At 44.7% G+C, this 18059-nt stretch overlaps 1 protein-coding gene and 1 long non-coding RNA gene across 7 annotated transcripts; one reads left to right on the forward strand and one right to left on the reverse strand.

Annotated features, from left to right (window-relative positions):
- Positions 1 to 905: 905 nt before the first annotated feature.
- On the reverse strand, positions 906 to 17596 carry LOC122834054 (potassium voltage-gated channel subfamily KQT member 2). Of its 5 annotated transcripts, XM_044122153.1 has the most exons (19): positions 16911 to 17592; positions 15270 to 15420; positions 14891 to 14981; positions 13063 to 13189; positions 12209 to 12384; positions 11580 to 11705; positions 11185 to 11295; positions 10490 to 10585; positions 10248 to 10342; positions 10112 to 10180; positions 9527 to 9556; positions 9043 to 9122; positions 7255 to 7461; positions 5096 to 5143; positions 4843 to 4951; positions 3798 to 3929; positions 3602 to 3722; positions 3127 to 3302; positions 906 to 2033 (listed from the first exon to the last, which is right to left on the reverse strand). In XM_044122153.1, the coding sequence occupies exons 1-19, from the start codon at positions 17041 to 17043 to the stop codon at positions 1415 to 1417; spliced, it is 2697 nt and encodes an 898-aa protein (XP_043978088.1). In that variant the 5' UTR covers positions 17044 to 17592; the 3' UTR covers positions 906 to 1414. The 5 variants fall into 5 exon arrangements, 4 of the variants coding, with proteins under 4 accessions (XP_043978088.1, XP_043978089.1, XP_043978090.1 ...); XM_044122154.1 differs by lacking the exon at positions 5096 to 5143 and having other exon boundaries at positions 16911 to 17591; XR_006371124.1 differs by lacking the exons at positions 906 to 2033; positions 3127 to 3302 and adding an exon at positions 4675 to 4700 and having other exon boundaries at positions 16911 to 17595.
- Positions 2031 to 3707, forward strand: LOC122834055. 2 transcript variants are annotated; one of them, XR_006371125.1, is made up of 3 exons: positions 2031 to 2144; positions 2247 to 2302; positions 3580 to 3707. It is a non-coding gene; the product is annotated as an uncharacterized LOC122834055 (long non-coding RNA). The 2 variants fall into 2 exon arrangements; XR_006371126.1 differs by having other exon boundaries at positions 2247 to 2327; positions 3580 to 3663.
- Positions 17597 to 18059: the final 463 nt, after the last annotated feature.

Genomic DNA, 18059 nt, shown 5'->3' on the forward strand with positions numbered 1-18059 from the left:
ACAAACTTAGAAAATCCCCAGTTATTTATTTTTCATGCATTTGCCTTTTTCAGTTACTAATTGCTTTTCAGTGTTTGTCTTATTTTTTTCTCTTATCTATTACTAATGAACGATCTCATTTGTTGATTATTTTTTATTTTTCACTTCCATGAGCCTGAGTTGGATCTTTTCAAGTTGGCCGAAGTTGTGTGTGTGTGTGTGTATAATATACTTTTCTTGTTTTCTGACAGAAATCAAATATTTTTCAACCTGCTGAAACAAACAGGTTCTTTATAAAAGAATATTTCCATCATTGGTTTTATTCTTTGTGGAATCAATTAAAACACATTTTATCGTTTTAAATCATTTTGTGTCAAAATGACGGTCCGGGGACCAAATCTGGCCAGAGGGACGGATAAACAGAACCTTCCAGATAAGTTTATCATACCCGTCAAAGCAGTTTTTATCAGTTTCAAATCACATCTATCAGTCCCTCTAGTTTTTCATTTTTCCAATTTTGTAAAATCCAAAAGATCCTCATTTTTTGGCACTGATGTGTTATTGAGTTTATTGTGGTTGTCAACAAATTTGGGTTAAAGTGATGCCAACTCCCACCTGCAGGGGGCAGCATGTTTTACTATTGCATTTATACGTTGGTGAATTTATAGTTGATATGGCAGCAACAAAGTCACTGCAAAATTTCAAATATTTCTAAATTATTTCCACAAAAACCATGAAATCCTGGAGGACTGATCAGGTTGCAGAAATGCAGACTTTTAACGCTTTATGGATTTTATTAACCGGCCCTTTGAACCCTCAGACCTGCTGGAAATGCCCATGAGGTCAAAGGTCAGATACAGAAGTTCTCAGAACCAAACTGGGTTTGTCCCAGAAATCTGACCGGACAGAAGAGAAGACACTGAGGGTCAACATTCAGGGTAATTTATTTGCAAATTGAACCAGAACCAAAGAGACGGACATGTTCTGATCAGCTTCATCAGAGGGAACCAGGAGAGGTCCGCTTCTGGTTCCGGTGGCGGTTCCTGGAGGTTTTGTGCTGGAAATCCAAAAAGGGAGACAAAATGTTTCAGAAAAAAGCAGAAAATTAGAAACAAAAATTTTGTGTTCAAATCTGAACTTGGGGTTCTGATTTAAAACCAAACCGACTCGGATTCTGGGCGGGTCAGTGGATGGACAAGGTGGTTGCTATGGTAACAGCTATCCTCACGTGTCAGTCAGTCAAGCAGATGTTAGTGGAAACAGCGAATCTGATTGGTCAGTGGGAACCAATCAGATGCGAGCGTGGCAAGCATTCGCTATATAAATGATGACATCATCAGTTCGCATAAAGCTTCAGTCCGAACCCACAGCTGGTGTTTAAGTGACGGGTCTGAGTTTAAAAAACGGGTTCTGCTGGTTCGGTTTGGGGTCGGCCCTACTTGGTGCCGGTCCAGGCCCGGTCGGAGTGCGGGGAGGGGGCGCAGAGCTCGGAGTCAGAGTCGGACTCCCCCTGGGCGATGTAGGGCCGGCCGGCGGCGCGGCGGGCGGAGGCCCCGCCGCTGCCGCCGGCCGGCTGCTCCCCCTGCGCGGCGGACGGGTAGAACCCGTTGTTCAGAAAGTCCAGGTTCTCCCGGGACTGGGAAATGGAGAAACCGCTGAAGGAGCGCTCCAGCTCCTCATGGTCCACCGACGGGATGGATACCGAGGTGTCGCTGTCGGGCTTCGCCTCGTCCCCATTCCGCTCCGGTCCGGCCCGGTCCGGTCCGGCCCGGTCCCCGGCGCTGTGCCGGCTGGGTCGATTCCCGCCGTGTCTCTCCCCGGCTGGAGGGGGGGGCAGGCGGACCAGTGAAGCGTCGCCCACCGGGCTCGGGGTGTTGCCATGGCTACGCTGCGGAGGGGGAGGGGCCTGCTGGTGGAGCTGGGAGCTGATTGGCTGCCAGGAGGTGGAGGGCGGGCAGGTGGGGGTGGCGTAGTTCCTGTGTCCCGTGGAGCTGCTGGAGCGGACCATCTTGGTCACAAAGCGGGTCCTCTCCATGTGGTCGCCAGGCAACACCCTGCAGACAAAACAACCACAGGAAATGTAGCTATCGATCCGTACTCAGATTCCTAGTTTAGCACAACCCTAGTTTGGCAGTTCCTACATTTACTCAGTTACAGTGACTTGAGTAAGTTTCTTGAAAAAATCCCCAAAACGTTTAAACTATGTTAAATGAGACCGTTGCCTCATAACTGCCTCATACTTCCTTCAATTCATCCATTTTCTGTAGATTCTTGTTCCTACTGGGGTCAGGAGGAGCTGCTGCCTCTCCAGCTGATGTTCCAGGTGAGAGACGGGCTCACCTGGACAGGTCAGTCTGTCACAGGGCAACACAGACAGGACAAACAACCATGTACACACACACACACGCACACACACACACACACACACACACACGTACACGCCTTCATACTTGAAAACACATAATATAAAACTAAATGACAACAACCATTTCAGATTTAAACATGCTTTCTAAAAAAAACCTTAACTATTACTCTCTAAATAACAATGCCCTAACAAACTATTAACAGAACACATTCATGTTAATTTCCACATTTAGATGGTACCTCCGAGACACATTGAGTCAGTTGTAGTTCCCATGCCAGGCCACCAGATGGTGCTGTGATTTTAGCATGTTATTGAACACACATGACCTTTTGACCCTTAGCTTCCACTACTTTGTAAACAGTAACCCGTCTCTGGGGAATCAAATAATAATAATAATTATATTTATTAGTAAAACAGCTGCCGTCAGACTGAATGAACAGTAACTGGGAATGTTTTTAGCTAGCTACGTCTGGGCTTTAGCTAGGCCATTCCAACATGAAAGTCTTTTATAATAAACCATCAATTGTAGCTCTGGCTAATGGGAATGGTCATTATTTTGGAAGTTGTTAGCCTGTAGCTGCTTTTCATTTAGAATTTTTCTGTTTTTAATTTAATTGACCTTTCCATCAACTTTATCTCCCCGCAGCATGAAGCTGCCACCGCAGCATCGTACAGAATGGAGGAGGTGATGTGATTTAATCAGAGCCTCCATGCACTGATTAAAAGTTTCAGCCCCCAGACTTTAGAAAAGTTGCTACAGCACTGCTTCATGACACACTCACTGCAGGATCTTGGAGAGGGACTGGTTCTTCTCCTGCAGGTCCACCGGACTGTGGTACGGAGGCGCCGGGTCCGGTTCCTTCGACCCAAAGTAGGCATCGGTCTCTGCCTGAGGGATTCCCATTCGCTGAATGTAGATGTTCACCAGAAAGTCCAGCTTCCTCTCCATGGACAGGACCTGCAGGACATCAGACTTTAGACCCAATTTAGACCTTCATTAGTTGAGTTCCAGACCGGCATCAGGACAGAGCTGCAGGTCTTACTGGTGGTTAACCAGCAGCCTTACTGGTCCTTAACCAGTAAGGCTGGTGCTTAACCACCATGTTTAAAATCCAGAAAACCAACGAATGCTGCCAGCGCTACAGGCAACAGATGGAAAGAGGCTTTCAGCTAATTCTGGTGCCTTTACAGGAATGTAATTAATGTCCTTAATAAAGAATGTAATGTCGTTACAGGGCAACATCACAAACGCTTCACCTGCTTCTCCACCTTCCCCAGACGTCCCATCATGCTCGGGTCTTCAGGTATCTCCTCGCCACCTGATTTGGGACGATCCTTCTCTGCAATGGGGGTTCCTCTTCCCACGATCTGATCCACCCTGCCAGAACCAGACAGAACCCGGTCACAGCTGATTGAGAGTCGGAGCGGCGAGGCGCCGAGGCCCGGAGCCTACCGGGCCTGGAGGTTCTTGATGCGGGCCAGCATGTCCAGATGTCCAGCCGAGTACTGCTCGATCACGTCCATGACGTCGTACGGTCGGAGGCTCTCCTTGAACTTCCTCTTGGACACCATGAAGCGCATGATGCTGCCAGAGACAAGCAAGAGTCACCACAGCTGGACTCAGACCGGGTTCTGCTGGTTCTGGTCTGGAGCACAGGCCCACAACAACATGTTGTCTGGACCGGTCACAGCCAGGAACTGAACTGGAGCTGGTCCAGTCCAGTGGTTCTGTTCTTTCAGAGCAGAACCTACAACCACATTTCCACTGAACTGGTGAACAACATCATCAAAAACAGAATATGTTGATTTTAAATCCTTTTGCTCAAATGTTCAATGGAATTCACTAAAAATATAATCTGTATCATATAAACTTATAAATAATATTCACTCGCTTGGATCTTTATTAATCTAAAAGTCCAGAACCTTGTAACTTTAGAAACTCAGAAATTTAAAAAAATTTTTGGAAAATTTATGAGACTAATCTTTTTGGCGAGACAGTTCTTTTCTTGGAAATTTTCAACTTGTCAAACTCAGAAATGTCCAAGTTTTTTTTCTAGAAAATTCTGCAAAAATAAACTCCTCTTCATTTCTCTAACTACAAGGTCCTTAACTTGAATTGAACATGAAGTAGAACCGGGACAGAACCAGAACCGGGAAACACTGACGCTGGTTAGAACAGATCTGGGATCTGAATCCTCACAGAGTAAAACTGAAACCTGACCGCAGAGCAACAGCAATAAAATAATAAAATGATGATAATAATAATAACATAGCAGGTAAACGGGACAGAACAGTGAGATAATGACGCTGAGTGACGTTACTGTTCTTACCCAACAGCTGATGATGACCTTTGACCCTGGCGTGAGCATAAACAAAACATAAGTAAATAAAATAATGTGAATAAAATCATGACTTAGTGCATAAAACAGCAAATGAGAAGTGAGAAGCGATGGATGGTCGGCGGCGCAGCAAACAGCCTCTGATGGACGGACTCCTACCAGATGGCCCTGATGGTGACCTTTAACCCCGGCGTCAAGTCCTGAGGGACGAACTCGCAGTGGCAGCTCTTGTTGTCGTCCACCATGTCTTCACCTGGCAGGCTGGCGTCTGAAACAAAAGCAGAGCTCAGAGGTCATTTAGTCCCACCCCTCAGCGGACCTGCTGCAGCTTCCTGACAGACTTGATCATGTGACAGGAAGTCCAGAGGAATGAAGCAGCTTCCTTCCTGTGAGCGTGAGTGTGAGCGCTGACCTGGGGAACTCTTGTGTCTGAACTCTTCATCCTGCATCTCTATCAGCACTACAGGAGGAAGAGGAGAGGAAACAGCTTCATCAGAGGAAGAGGAAGAAGAAACAGCTTCATCAGAGGAAGAGGAAGAAGAAACAGCTTCATCAGAGGAAGAGGAAACAGCTTCATCAGAGGAAGAGGAGAGGAAACAGCTTCATCAGAGGAAGAAGAGAGGAAACAGCTTCATCAGAGGAAGAGGAGAGGAAACAGCTTCATCAGAGGAAGAGGAGAGGAAACAGCTTCATCAGAGGAAGAGGAAGAAGAAACAGTTTCAACAGAGGAAGAGGAAACAGCTTCATCAGAGGAAGAGGAAACAGCTTCATCAGAGGAAGAAGAGAAGAAACAGCTTCATCAGAGGATGAGGAAGAAGAAACAGCTTCATCAGAGGAAGAGGAAACAGCTTCATCAGAGGAAGAGGAGAGGAAACAGCTTCATCAGAGGAAGAAGAGAGGAAACAGCTTCATCAGAGGAAGAGGAAACAGCTTCATCAGAGGAAGAGGAAACAGCTTCATCAGAGGAAGAGGAAACAGCTTCATCAGAGGAAGAAGAGAGGAAACAGCTTCATCAGAGGAAGAGGAAACAGCTTCATCAGAGCACAACAGGTCTGTGTTTCTGCCAACCAATCCAAAACAGCATCATAGAGTTTCAGGGTCGGGTCAGATTTGTACCGATTGTGTCTGATCAGGTCAGGATTCACGGTGTTTGTAAGTTGTCAATATCTTACTTACCAGAAACGTTTTATGTTTAAAACGTTGAACACCTGAGGAAACATCTCAGTGTTTCACTGTAAAGACGGTTTGTAGTTCGTTTTGTTTCAACCTGAAGTGTGAAATAAACTTCAGTGGCGTTTAAAACAAAATGTGTGTAAAGGTTTTTTGTCTGGTTGAGCAATGTGTGTGTCCAGTTCATTTATTTTTTCTTTTTGGGGGGTTTTATTGTAATCCATGGGGGGCCCAGAAAATCTTTGGGAACCACTGACACACGGGGATGTCTCCGACCAGAACCAGCTGTTTGGATCTCACCATCAACTGGAAACTAAGCCGGTATTCACAAGGACAGAAGAAAACCACCAGAAACCCGAACCAGCCGATGCCCAAACCGGACCGTGTCCAGAGGAACCTAGAGATGTTCCTGCCGCCGCTAACGCCCCCTGCTGGCCTGGAGCAGCAGAGTTTAATGTTTGAAGCTAAATGCAGCCAACATGGATGGAGACCAGGAGGTCCCAACAGGCCGGGTCCGACTGTGTGGCCAGTTCAAACTGGTTCTGACCTTTGACCCCTGATGATGACAGGGGTCAACTTCTCCCACTTTCATCCAAATTAATCAACTTTATCTGCTTTTTATTAAGTCGGTGCTGGAAATTCAAGTCATCTGAACCAGAACAGAACTGCCTGAACTTCAGGTATGAGGCGCCCTTTTACAGTTACACTGTAAAAAATTAACATCAATATTTTGATTTATTGTGCCTCTCATAGAGAAAAATGTGGGTGACCATGAAGTTTTCATGGTCATATTTTCACCATGTTATTCATGAATAAATAATATTAAATATCAGATTTACAAACTAAATCACCATTTAAATCTTTAGACCAATAACTATTTCACTTGCAAATTAAACATTTAGTAGTTAGGAAGCAAAATATTTAGTATCCAACTGAACATTTAATAAGAAACAAAATATTTATTTTCAAATTGAACATTTAAATTTCAGATTCAAATATTTACTTTTAAAACACTTTTTTTTAGCTTGTTAACTAAATATTTAGCTATAAGACTAAATTTTTAGGTTGCTAGTTAAATATTTAGCTCAGAACAAAATGTTCAGGTCCAGGCTAAATATTTAACTAATATGCAAACTGACATGTTAACAGACGGAAGTGGAATATCAAAGTAAAAGCTATTTTCAATATTTAGTTTGGAACATTGTAATTTATAAATTGATGAAATATAATAAAAATATGACGTTGAAAAATGAACACACATTATTCCTCCATCAGAGGCTCAATAAATGAAGATTTTTCTGTAACCTTTTCAGTGTGTTAATCTGCAGAAGGTGACTGGGATAATCTGTCGCCCCCTGGTGGCCACACGGTGCACAGCAGTCTGAGGTCAACCTGCCTCACCTTCAGAGTTCTGGCGGGACGCCGCTCCTCGGATCCTGAAGGCTTGCCGGGTCCGGCTGCGTTCCCCAAAGCTCCAGCTCTTCGGAACCTTACTGGGACTGTCGTCCAGACTGGGCTCCATACTGGGAGACCGGCGCAGCGCCTGGACGCCCCCCTGGGTGCTGGGGCCCACTGCCACGCCGGGAGCCACGCCGCCCGGAGGAACCACTGCAGACAGCAGAGCAGACCTGCATGACGCTCTGACCGAAAACACACTGAAAAGTGCGGCATGTCACTCTGATCACTCAAAACATAAAGGCAGTGTTGGGATTAGCAACTGCTTTGTTACTGTACAGTTTTCATGTATCTGTACTTAAAGGACCAGTATTATATAAAATCTACCTTTTCATCTTTCTATCATGTTTTAATGGTTTTCCCTTATTAATAACCAGGGCCGTGCAGAGACCTTTAGAGGGTGGGGGCTCAAAGTTACAAAAACCGCACATTGAACAAGATCTTGAAACACCGGAGAACAACAACTCATATTAATCAAGAATCTAATGTTTAATCAGATTACTCTACATCACTGTCATCATGTGGGGACAATGCAATGCAGATCTAGTCCATGTTTCCCTGATTTAATGTTTCTATTTCTGTTGTTGAGCTGATCTGAGACTGAAGCTCTGAAACAGACCAGAGGAGAAAAGGTCAAAGGTTATGAAGTTATGAAATAAGAACATTTGATATTTTACTAAATAAGCCCTGATAATATCTGACTGTTTAACCTCTAGAACAACTTGGCTGCAGACTGAGACATAAAGACAAGGAAAACTCAATAGCTGCTGGTAGGGGTCATTCAGGGGCCTCCAGACATTTTTTCAATCTTTATTAAATCCTTCAACAATTAAACATACAGTGAAACCAAAGTTGACAATATCACTACTGTGAAGTAAACAACATTAAGTAGTTAGACATTCTTTATATCTGTTGGCGGGACAAACTCAGGCTGCCTGTAGCAAACAGGGCATTTAGTGCAGCACTGGGGCTTTTAGTGCAGCACTGGGGCTTTTAGTGCAGCACTGGGGCTTTTAGTGCAGCACTGGGGCTTTTAGTGCAGCACTGGGGCTTTTAGTGCAGCACTGGGGCATTTAGTGCAGCACTGGGACAGCCTGATAAAGTTGAAGTCAGAAATTTTCTCTGCAGCTGAACCATTTCTGTGTTTAGATGTCAGGAGATTTTTTCCACTATTGCAAGACAATTACGAAAAATAAATAGAAGCAGTTTTTCTAACTTCATCAGACTTACACTTTCATTCACAAACAAGTGTTGTTGAAAAAAATATATTCTTGCCCATAGTGCGATAGAGGGCACAGATCCCCCTCCTCACCTTGGATCTGGTATCAGAACAACATGGAGGCAGAGGAACTGAGCCAGATTAGTTTATTTTGCTAAATGATTATATTTAGCTAAACATTATTGTTGAAGGGCACAAGCAGATAAAACAACATAAAAACCCTCAAACAGAACACCTGGGGCATCAGGGATAAAAGGGGCAAGGGCTCAAGACCCCTTCACTCCCCCCACTCTGTACATGCCTGCTAATAATAAACTGCAAAAGCTGCTAAACGACTGGGTGGACCAAGCCCCGCCTCCCAGGCAAAGCTCCTCATCAGAGCTGCAGCTTCTAAAGATCACAGAGCAGTTCCCTCAGGTTCTAGTTCTAGTTCTGGTTCTAGTTCTGTTTCTTCTTCCAGTTCTAGTTCTGGTTCTAGTTATAGTTATAATTCTGGTTCTGGTTCTGGTACCCACCGTGCTGAGGAGAACTCTTCCCTTTGGTTCCGGAGCTCCGTGGAGACGAGAAGACTCTCTCTTTCAAACTGACCTTCTGGCTGCAGAGACAGAAGGAATCCAGTCAGACCTGAAACATGGCCGACAAACATGGCCGCTTCATTGCAACCACGATACAACAAATACAATGTCCATGATGCGGTTGTCATGGCAACTGTCATGGTGGGACAGACTCCACCCGAGTAAAGCTGCAGCTCTCAGCAGCAGGGGGCGCCGCTGCAGCACTGACCTCTACAGATCCACAGACTTGATCCATTTGGGATCAATAAAGTATTTTTGAATGAAATCGACCCAAGACTAAAGGAACCAGATCCTCAAGACCCGGTTCAGATGAGACAGCAGGTATCTGAGCAGTTCTGGTGGAACTGACCCGGTCTGGACAAGATGACCAGAACCAGAACCAGAACCAGCTTCAGATATCTGGTTCTGAAGCGTTTGGACTGACCTCGGTGACGGCTCCGGCTGGACGTCCTTCCTGCAGACAGACAGAGTTATTGGTTAATTAAATGAGGCAAAACATTATGACCACTTCCTGTTTCTGTTTGGGTCAGGGGAATTCTGGTTCTGTTCTGAACTCCTGGTTGTTTTAAAGAGCATTTATCAAATAAAATCCACTTTTTTAGGCCTTAGATATTTTCTTTTTCATTTAATTCACTAAATTTTTTACAAAAACACAAAAACGTTCATTTTTGGGTTCTTTGGGTTCTTTGGGTCGCTCTTCATCAACATTTCTTCATTTACTGGAGTTTACTAAAAGGACGTGTCAAAGTAAAAGCCACTGAAATGTTATTAAATCAAAACGACCATTTTTATTTTGTCTCTGGAAAGTCTGAACATTTTACTGAAATATTTTTTTTTTACTGCATCAACCTTAATAATAAGTTGGTGCTATTTTTGTATTCTGGTGAAAGGCCAGACAAAATCACTTCGAGGGCCACAAATGTTCTCCGGGCCGCAGTTTGGACAACCCTGCAGTAGGAGAATGGAGTTTTTAACAGACCAGAGTTTTTCTGATGGATGAACAACCAACCTAAACGAAAGTCCAGACTTGTTCTTGAGGTTCCTGAGCAGGTCCAGCTGGTTCAGAGGAGGAATCAGCCTGCAGACAAGCAGACGGGTGAGGCGGCTGCAGGCAGAGCGCTGGTGGCGTGGGGGCGGAGCCTCACCTGTACATGGGGACAGACACCGTCCTCTCGTAGTAGTCCCAGGTGGAGGTCAGGTCGGTCCGGCTCAGGTTGGTGGCGTAGACCCGCCAGGCGGCCTGCAGATACTCTGAATGAGAAACCTCTAACTAAAACAACTTCTGGGAACTCTAGATCTATATAGGTCTAGATAAAGCAGCCGAACCTTTGAGTCTCACCTTCACTCATCCAGCCAATCAAAGAGAAGCTGTGAAGTCCGCGCTTACCTGAATGAGTCCAGCTGCGGGGTTCCGTCTTTTCTCAAAGTGTTTCTGTCGGTGCTGCTCCTGAACCTTCAGAGCGAATCCAGAGCCAAGAATTCCCTGGAGAGAGACAGACAGCTGAGTCCAGTCAAGTCCAGGCAAGTCCAGGTGAGTCCAGTTGAGTCCAGGTGAGTCCATGTGAGTCCAGTTGAGTCCAGTTGAGTCCAGGTGAGTACAGGTGAGTCCAGGCAAGTCCACGTGAGTCCAGGCAAGTCCAGACAAGTCCACGTGAGTCCAGGCAAGTCCAGGTGAGTCCATGTGAGTCCAGGTGAGTCCAGTTGAGTCCAGGTGAGTACAGGTGAGTCCAGGCGAGTACAGGTGAGTCCAGGCAAGTCCAGGCAAGTCCAGGTGAGTCCATGTGAGTACAGGTGAGTCCACGTGAGTCCAGGCAAGTCCACGTGAGTCCAGGCAAGTCCAGGCAAGTCCACATGAGTCCAGGCAAGTCCAGGTGAGTCCAGGTGAGTCCATTTGAGTCCAGGTGAGTACAGGTGAGTCCAGGCAAGTCCAGGCAAGTCCAGGTGAGTCCATGTGAGTACAGGTGAGTCCAGGCGAGTCCAGGCAAGTCCAGGTGAGTCCATGTGAGTCCAGGTGAGTCCAGTTGAGTCCAGTTGAGTCCAGGTGAGTACAGGTGATCTCAGGTAAACCATAAAATGACTCACAGCTGGCAGAGCGAAGAAGGAAACTCCGATCAGAGTAAAGGTTGCAGCCAGTAGGCGTCCATTCCAGGTGACAGGGAACTTGTCTCCGTATCCGATGGTCGTCAAGGTGATCTGAGGAGACATCGGGAGACAGGTCAGACTGTCCTGTTGCCTGTAGACGACAGCATCATCAGATGAAGATCAGGAGAAGATCAGAGGACACCTGCTTTGATCTCTGCTCTACACCTGGACTCATCTGTGATGTGCTATGTATAACTATGTTGTCGCCATGGCAACCCTGATCTATCAAAGTAGAGCTTGGTTCTGATGTTCTCTGATGCTCTCCACAAACATGAAGCTAATCAAAACCAGGACCAGGACCAGAACCAGTCTGGCTGTGTGTGGTGTAATCTCACCAGTCCCCACCAGAGGGCGTCAGCGTACGTCTCAAACTGGTCGTTGTCTTCTTTCTCTGCCAGGTAGACCAGGAAGCTGGCCAGGATGAGACACAGGAAGCCGATGTACCAGGCAGTGATGAGTTCCTGTGGAGAAACCAGACTGTTCACCCCGACGTACATCCAACCGTTCATCCAACCATTCATCCATCCATCCTACTGGGTAACGTTTCAAATATTTGCTTCAGTCATCAGAAACCAAAGAGTCTCTGAAACTGACTGGAAGAAACTTCTGCAGAGCTGATCAATACTTCTGATCAATAAGAGGAAGATCAGTGACATCAGATGTTTGAAAGACGAAACCAGCAACACACACACCTACACACACACACACACACACACACACACACAAGCAGTAAAGCCTTTCCTACTTAGAACTATATCTTCTTCTCTGTTTCCAAAGGGTCAGGTGACCTTAAGATGCCCCGCCCACCTCCAACCAGAAAGGAGGTGGTTGGACGTTTCTGACCAATCGGATCAGTTTTCATCACCAGAACCATCAAGCCTCACCAGAACTGTTGGCTTGTTTTAGGTTTGGTTCAAAGTGACTTTTTCTGTTCTCAAGAGCTCCGTGACCCCTGACCCCTGACCTTGCTGTGTGCGTAGACTACGGATCCCAGCAGCTTCCAGGTTCCTCCACGTCGATCCATCCGGATCATTCGCAGAATCTGCAGGAAGCGCAGCGACCTGATGGCAGACGTGGCAAAGACGTTTCCTTGAGTCCCAGCAGCCAGGACGGAGATGGAGGCGATGAGCACCATGATGTCTGCAGAAAGGTCAAAGGTCAACCACAGAAGATTCTCTGAACTGAGGGACAAACATCTCAGATGGTTTTTACAGAAACTTTATCCCAAGGCAGCAAATTAATTTGAGATGATTAATCGATTAATTGCATAGAAACATTCATATTAATTTAACCACAATATAAAATGCTAATTTAATTTGTTTTAAACTAAGAAAGTAAACATTGTAAGCAATATAATGTAATAACATAACATTCCTTTAGTATTTACTAGATCATTTGTAATTAACCAATTAATAATTGGACAGCAGAAGATGTTTAATACGAGATTTGAACAGAATTTGAAGCTGAATCTGCCACAAACGTTTTGGGTTGAAAATATTTACAAAGAGTTTTTCTTTAAAGTTATTTGTAAATGTTTATAATTTTTGTTCAGTTTCAGTTTAATTGCTGCTCTGAATAAGTAGTTCGTTCAGCAAAAGATTTTTAAAGTTTTTGTACTCCATTTACCAAATAATTCAATAATCGATTAATTAGGATTAATTCAATTAGTTCAATTAATCACACAGACCTAGGTCAGGCCTCACTGTGATGCTGATTCCATTGATAATCTTTTAACCGGTTCTGAACAACCTGATCTCATCTCTTTCTGTGATTGAGTGATGAAGATGAAGATGATGAAAGCAGCAGATGGAGACTCACCGATGACGCAGAACGGTTTTCTGGCAAACTTCAGCCGTCCTCTCCATCCTCGGTAGCGGCAGCAGCATCCTGCAGCCCAGATCCTGACCATGTACTCCACCCCAAACACCACGATGGTCACCACTTCCTGCACGGTCAATATCGCTCATTCAGCTGAGCCGCATGGCGGAGCAACACCAACAGCTCTTAGCAGATAACTGCAGCCTCCAGTCAGTCTGCAGAAGCCTGGACATTCTTCTAATGTGCACTGCGCCTCGAAATATTCTGGATAAGGATGCAAACAACTAACTGACTTAGCATAAATTTTTAATGAATGGTTTATTGGATTAAAACTAGTTCATATCGATTAGTTAATAGAGCTTGTTTTAGTGTTGTGGTTTGGCCTCCATCCAGCAGAGGGCGGCGCTGGTCATTCTTATATTGACCCAGAGACAGAAACAAACATGGCGGCAGGGCTATGCCAGAACAGAAAAGATAAGTAATCTAAACAGAGGCTAAAAAAATGCCTTTTATGCGATTCTGTTTAGAAATATAAACACTAGACAAGTTTCTTAAATTTCACATTAATATCGCTCAATCAGCATGGCGGAGCAACGGCAACATCCCAACCAAAAATTACTGATTTACTACGAAGTCGAGAAAATGGTGACAGAAAAGTTGAAGGAATGACGCAGGAAAATTATAACACGATGGGAAAAATATGGCACGAATGGCTGCGGTGAGTTAATGCACTTTATGAAGAAAAGTTTTAACATCACAGACCGGATTCTGTATGAACATCTCTGTTCATGGGAGAATTAGTTTCACATATTTTATTCTTTTCATCTTTTATTTTTCTGTTCAGAAGCCTAACAGGTTCCTATTTGGCTTTTTGTAAATATGTAATAATTTGAGAAAAACACAATTTTACAATATTTAATACAAGTGACACTAAATAGTGTTTCTTTAATTCAGCAAATAAAAAATGCTGCTTATCCATTAATTGTTAGCCGATTGATGAGCTTAACCAACTTTAAGTCATTAATCAATAACTTAAATTTCTAGATCTGGAATCTCTGTAGTACCAGCTCTAACGGTACCGGCTCTAATGGTACCGGCTCTAACCGTAACCGTTCAGCTGTTAGCTGAATCTTGATAAACTGCCTTGTTATGCCAGACTAGCTAAACTGGCTACATTGCTTTGATAGACTTAGCTTTTTTTGTTCTAGGTAGCAAATATCTACCTTTAACAAACAGATCCAGCCTTTAAAACCACACAGTAAAATCTGAATGTTTTTCCATAAAATCCCTGATGCTTTGAGCGTTAAGTTATGATTCTCCCAGATATTCAGCTACCAGGTTCTCAGCCTTCAGGATGGAAAACCATCCAACTTAACAAGTTATAATTTAAATAACACATAACTTGTATTGCGGGCCATTACAGTAAATCAATATTTATGAGGAATTTTATTAAGTAGAGTCACTCATTAAAGCTTGTTTTAATTTGGAGTCTTAATTTTTGTAAAGGTGTTGCAGAGATTAAATCAGTGACTCAGAACCAAAGTCAGATCTAAACAATTGAATTTTAGTTTTACTTCTACAGGTTCCAACAGTTTGTTGACTGATAAAAACACACGTTTGTTGTACATTACCACTTACTAGTCATTTTTTGCTTGAACACATTAAAAACCTTTTAAACCACGTTACATTTCACTGTAACTTTTCTGACTCCCCTAAAATTACACTTAAGAAATTTCCTTATTTATCGCCCCCCCCCAGCCCCCCAGTAATGAGATGGGATTTCCTCCCCTGGGCCCAGAACCAGGCATGTTGTTGTTCTGGTGTTTACCAGGATGTAGAGAGCGTCCTCTGAACTCTTCTCATACTCTCTGATGGTGGAGAACACGGACAGAACCAGGCAGGAGAACACCAGCAGGAACCTGGACACAGAACCCCAACAAACCCATCACACCTGAGATCAGCTGGTCAGAACCTTGAGATCCACCTCCAGCTGGGATCGCTGAGCAGCCGTAAAAACTCTTCAATAATCAAAACACATTAAAACTAAATAATAAATTCATGAAGCAGCAGCATTGGCTGACAGCTCTGTGTGTGTGCGTGTGTGTGTGTGTGTGGGTGTGTGTGTGCGTGTGTGTGTGTGTGCTTGTGTGTGCGCGCGCGTGTGTGTGGGTGTGTGTGTGCGTGTGTGTGTGTGTGCGTGTAATTACACATAGGCGTGGTAGATGAAGGCCCATCCGCGAGGTCTCTCCAGAACATTGTAGAGGAAGTTCTGCAGCCGCCTGTAGAGGGCGTTTCTTTTCGGAGGTCTCTTTCCTCCAGAGACGCTGCTGCGCTGACGCCGAGGGCCTTCGTCCCCACCTGGAGGCCACAAACAGCGGCCATGTTCCCCTCATTACGTTCAAAAGGTAACCAACAGAAACTGACTGACCACCAAGATGTCCAGAAGCTAAAGCTTTCAGCTGAAATAACACCAAGCATTGGGGCTTCTTGATGCTAGTGGACAGGGGTTTGGTATCTCCTGACTTTGGCTGAAATCAGAGAACATTTCCCAGATCGAAGCCATCAGAACTCATCAAAACTCTGAACGAGGAGTTTCCCGATCCTGCAAGTTATCATCTGCACCAGATTCACTTCAAAGCCTCCAGAACTCTTCAGTGTCAGATCCTGGACAGCAGATGATTACTGTGAGTAATGTTGAGTATGTCTGGACCAAGTGGTCAGCAGCACGGCCTTCAGATTTATAAACAGTAAAAGATAGAAAATATTTGGTTACCATGACCACTGTGTGGATGAGCAAAACCTTTTCCAGTCGATCAGAAACTGAAGTTATCTCTACAATCTAGAGTTCTAGATCTAGTTATAGACCCAGAGCACAGCTTCAGTTATTCCATCTGGAAACCAGAGATCAGGCTGACCTCTGACCTCCAGAGCCACATAAAGCCGGTTCCAAAGTGGGCCTTCTAGAACCGGCCCAGGTTTCCAGAACCAGAGACTAAAGTCTCAGATCAGAGAAACTCATCCAGGCTTCAGTTTCTCTTTAGTGGCTTTGATTCCTGCAGCAGCGTCTTCACAGGTCTGATTGACAACCCAACGGTCCAGAACGCTGCTGCTGGAGTTCTGACTAGAACCAGGAGGATGGAGACACCACCCGGTTCTACATCATCTAGTTCTACATTTCTTCACTGAGACTTTAATCTGCTGGGTAGTTTATAAATCACTGAACGGATTAAAGATCTGCTGCTGGATCAACCTGCTGGTTCTGGTTCTGGTTCTGCTTTGCATCCAGAACCAGAACCAAACATGGAGAAGCAGCATTCAGCTTCTATGCATCACAGATCTGCAACAAACTTCCAGAAAACTGCAAAGCAGCTGAAACCCTGAGATCCTTTCAGGCTAAACCAGCTGGTTAGAATTGATTAATAATACCTGGAATATTGATTATGATTGATAATCCTATTGATTATCATGCTGGATCATAACTTTTCATTACTTCTCTTCATTTGCCACATTGATGTAATGTTTTATATTATTTATTGTTTTGGCTTTGGTTAATAATTTTGTTGTTTTTATATAAAGCATTTCAAATGTTTTATTTAAATAAACTTGAGTATATCCATAAAGAATCTGATCCGGTTCCGACCCACTAGAACCTCAATCTGATGTTTCTCATCTTTTCCCATGATGCATCTCTTCGGCTTCTCCAGTAAACAGTAAACATCTGTAACCGAACCCTGCGGTCCGGTGACATCTGGGTCAGAACCACCTTACCAGTCCTGCTTATTCCCAAACACCTCACCGATCCCGCGCACGCGGTCATTCTGCGTGCGCGTGCGCGTGGATGAGCTCACCTGCGATGAGCAGAGCTCCGTCCCTGCTGGACTCCGTCCCTCCGGACTCCAGTCCCACGAAGCCCACCTTCAGCTTCTTCTGCTCGGCCTGCGCTCCGGGGAACACCCCGCCGTTGCGGGACTTCTGCACCATGGCGGGGCCGCGCACCGAGCTGCGGAGCTACAGCTTGGCCGCGCGCGGAGCTGCGAGGCGGGGCGCGGGCTGCGGGAGCATCGCTGCTGGAAGATGGAGGAGAAAAACCCGCAGAGAGGAAGAGAAGCGCCGCAGACTGGCTGATCAGCAGATCTTCATCCTCTGCGTCGTGAAGCGACGGGATGACGTCACAGATCCGAAGCGATTCAGAGGGACTGTTATTGATCATAGATGTTTGGTCGTCAGTCTGAGCAGGACTGAACCATCTGAAGGTGGTTACCATGGGAACCCTAGTGGAGGAGGATGGGCTGCTTTCTGATTGGCTGCTTTATGTTTGTTTATTTATGGATAATTCTGCTGAATCAAATCCAGAGCCCGAACAGGTCCAGGAGGGATCCAGATGGGATCCGGTCATCAACCAGACCAGCCGAACCGGGCTCAGCTCGGTCCGGTTCGGTTCAAGCAGAACCGAACTGATCAGGAGGTTGAAAACAGATGAACAAACAGAACATGACAAGTGAGCGCTGCTGTTCGCAAAAACCTGAAGAAAGAAAACTTAATTATTTATTTTAGGATCAGTTCACCTTTTGGGTCAGGATGTTGAGTTGAGACTTGATCTGGTTGCAGGAGTTAATCAAATATTTTACTCTTATCAGAATTATTTCCAAAACCTTTACTGCATTTTTTTGCAAGTTCATATGATCCAGTTTTTAAGGATGATCTTCGATGTACACAAACATCACGGTTTAAGCACGCTTCAATCAAGAACATAAAAAACTTTGGACAGCAGGAAATCAGGAAAATTATTTGATTAAGTTTTAAAACTGGAGTGTTGAGAACTGACTGGTTTATTTTACATTAATAAAGTATTAAAGAAGCACAGCTGATGTCTGGCAGCTACTATGGTCATTTTATCATTTACACACTGAATGAAAAACAAAACTATCATTTTTTAAATAAATTAAGGTCAGGACTACAGGTAAGGCACTGCTTCACCTGTAATCAGGAGAACAGGT

Source organism: Gambusia affinis, linkage group LG07 (assembly GCF_019740435.1).
Source record: "Gambusia affinis linkage group LG07, SWU_Gaff_1.0, whole genome shotgun sequence".
In the NCBI taxonomy this organism is placed as follows: Eukaryota; Metazoa; Chordata; class Actinopteri; order Cyprinodontiformes; family Poeciliidae; genus Gambusia; species Gambusia affinis.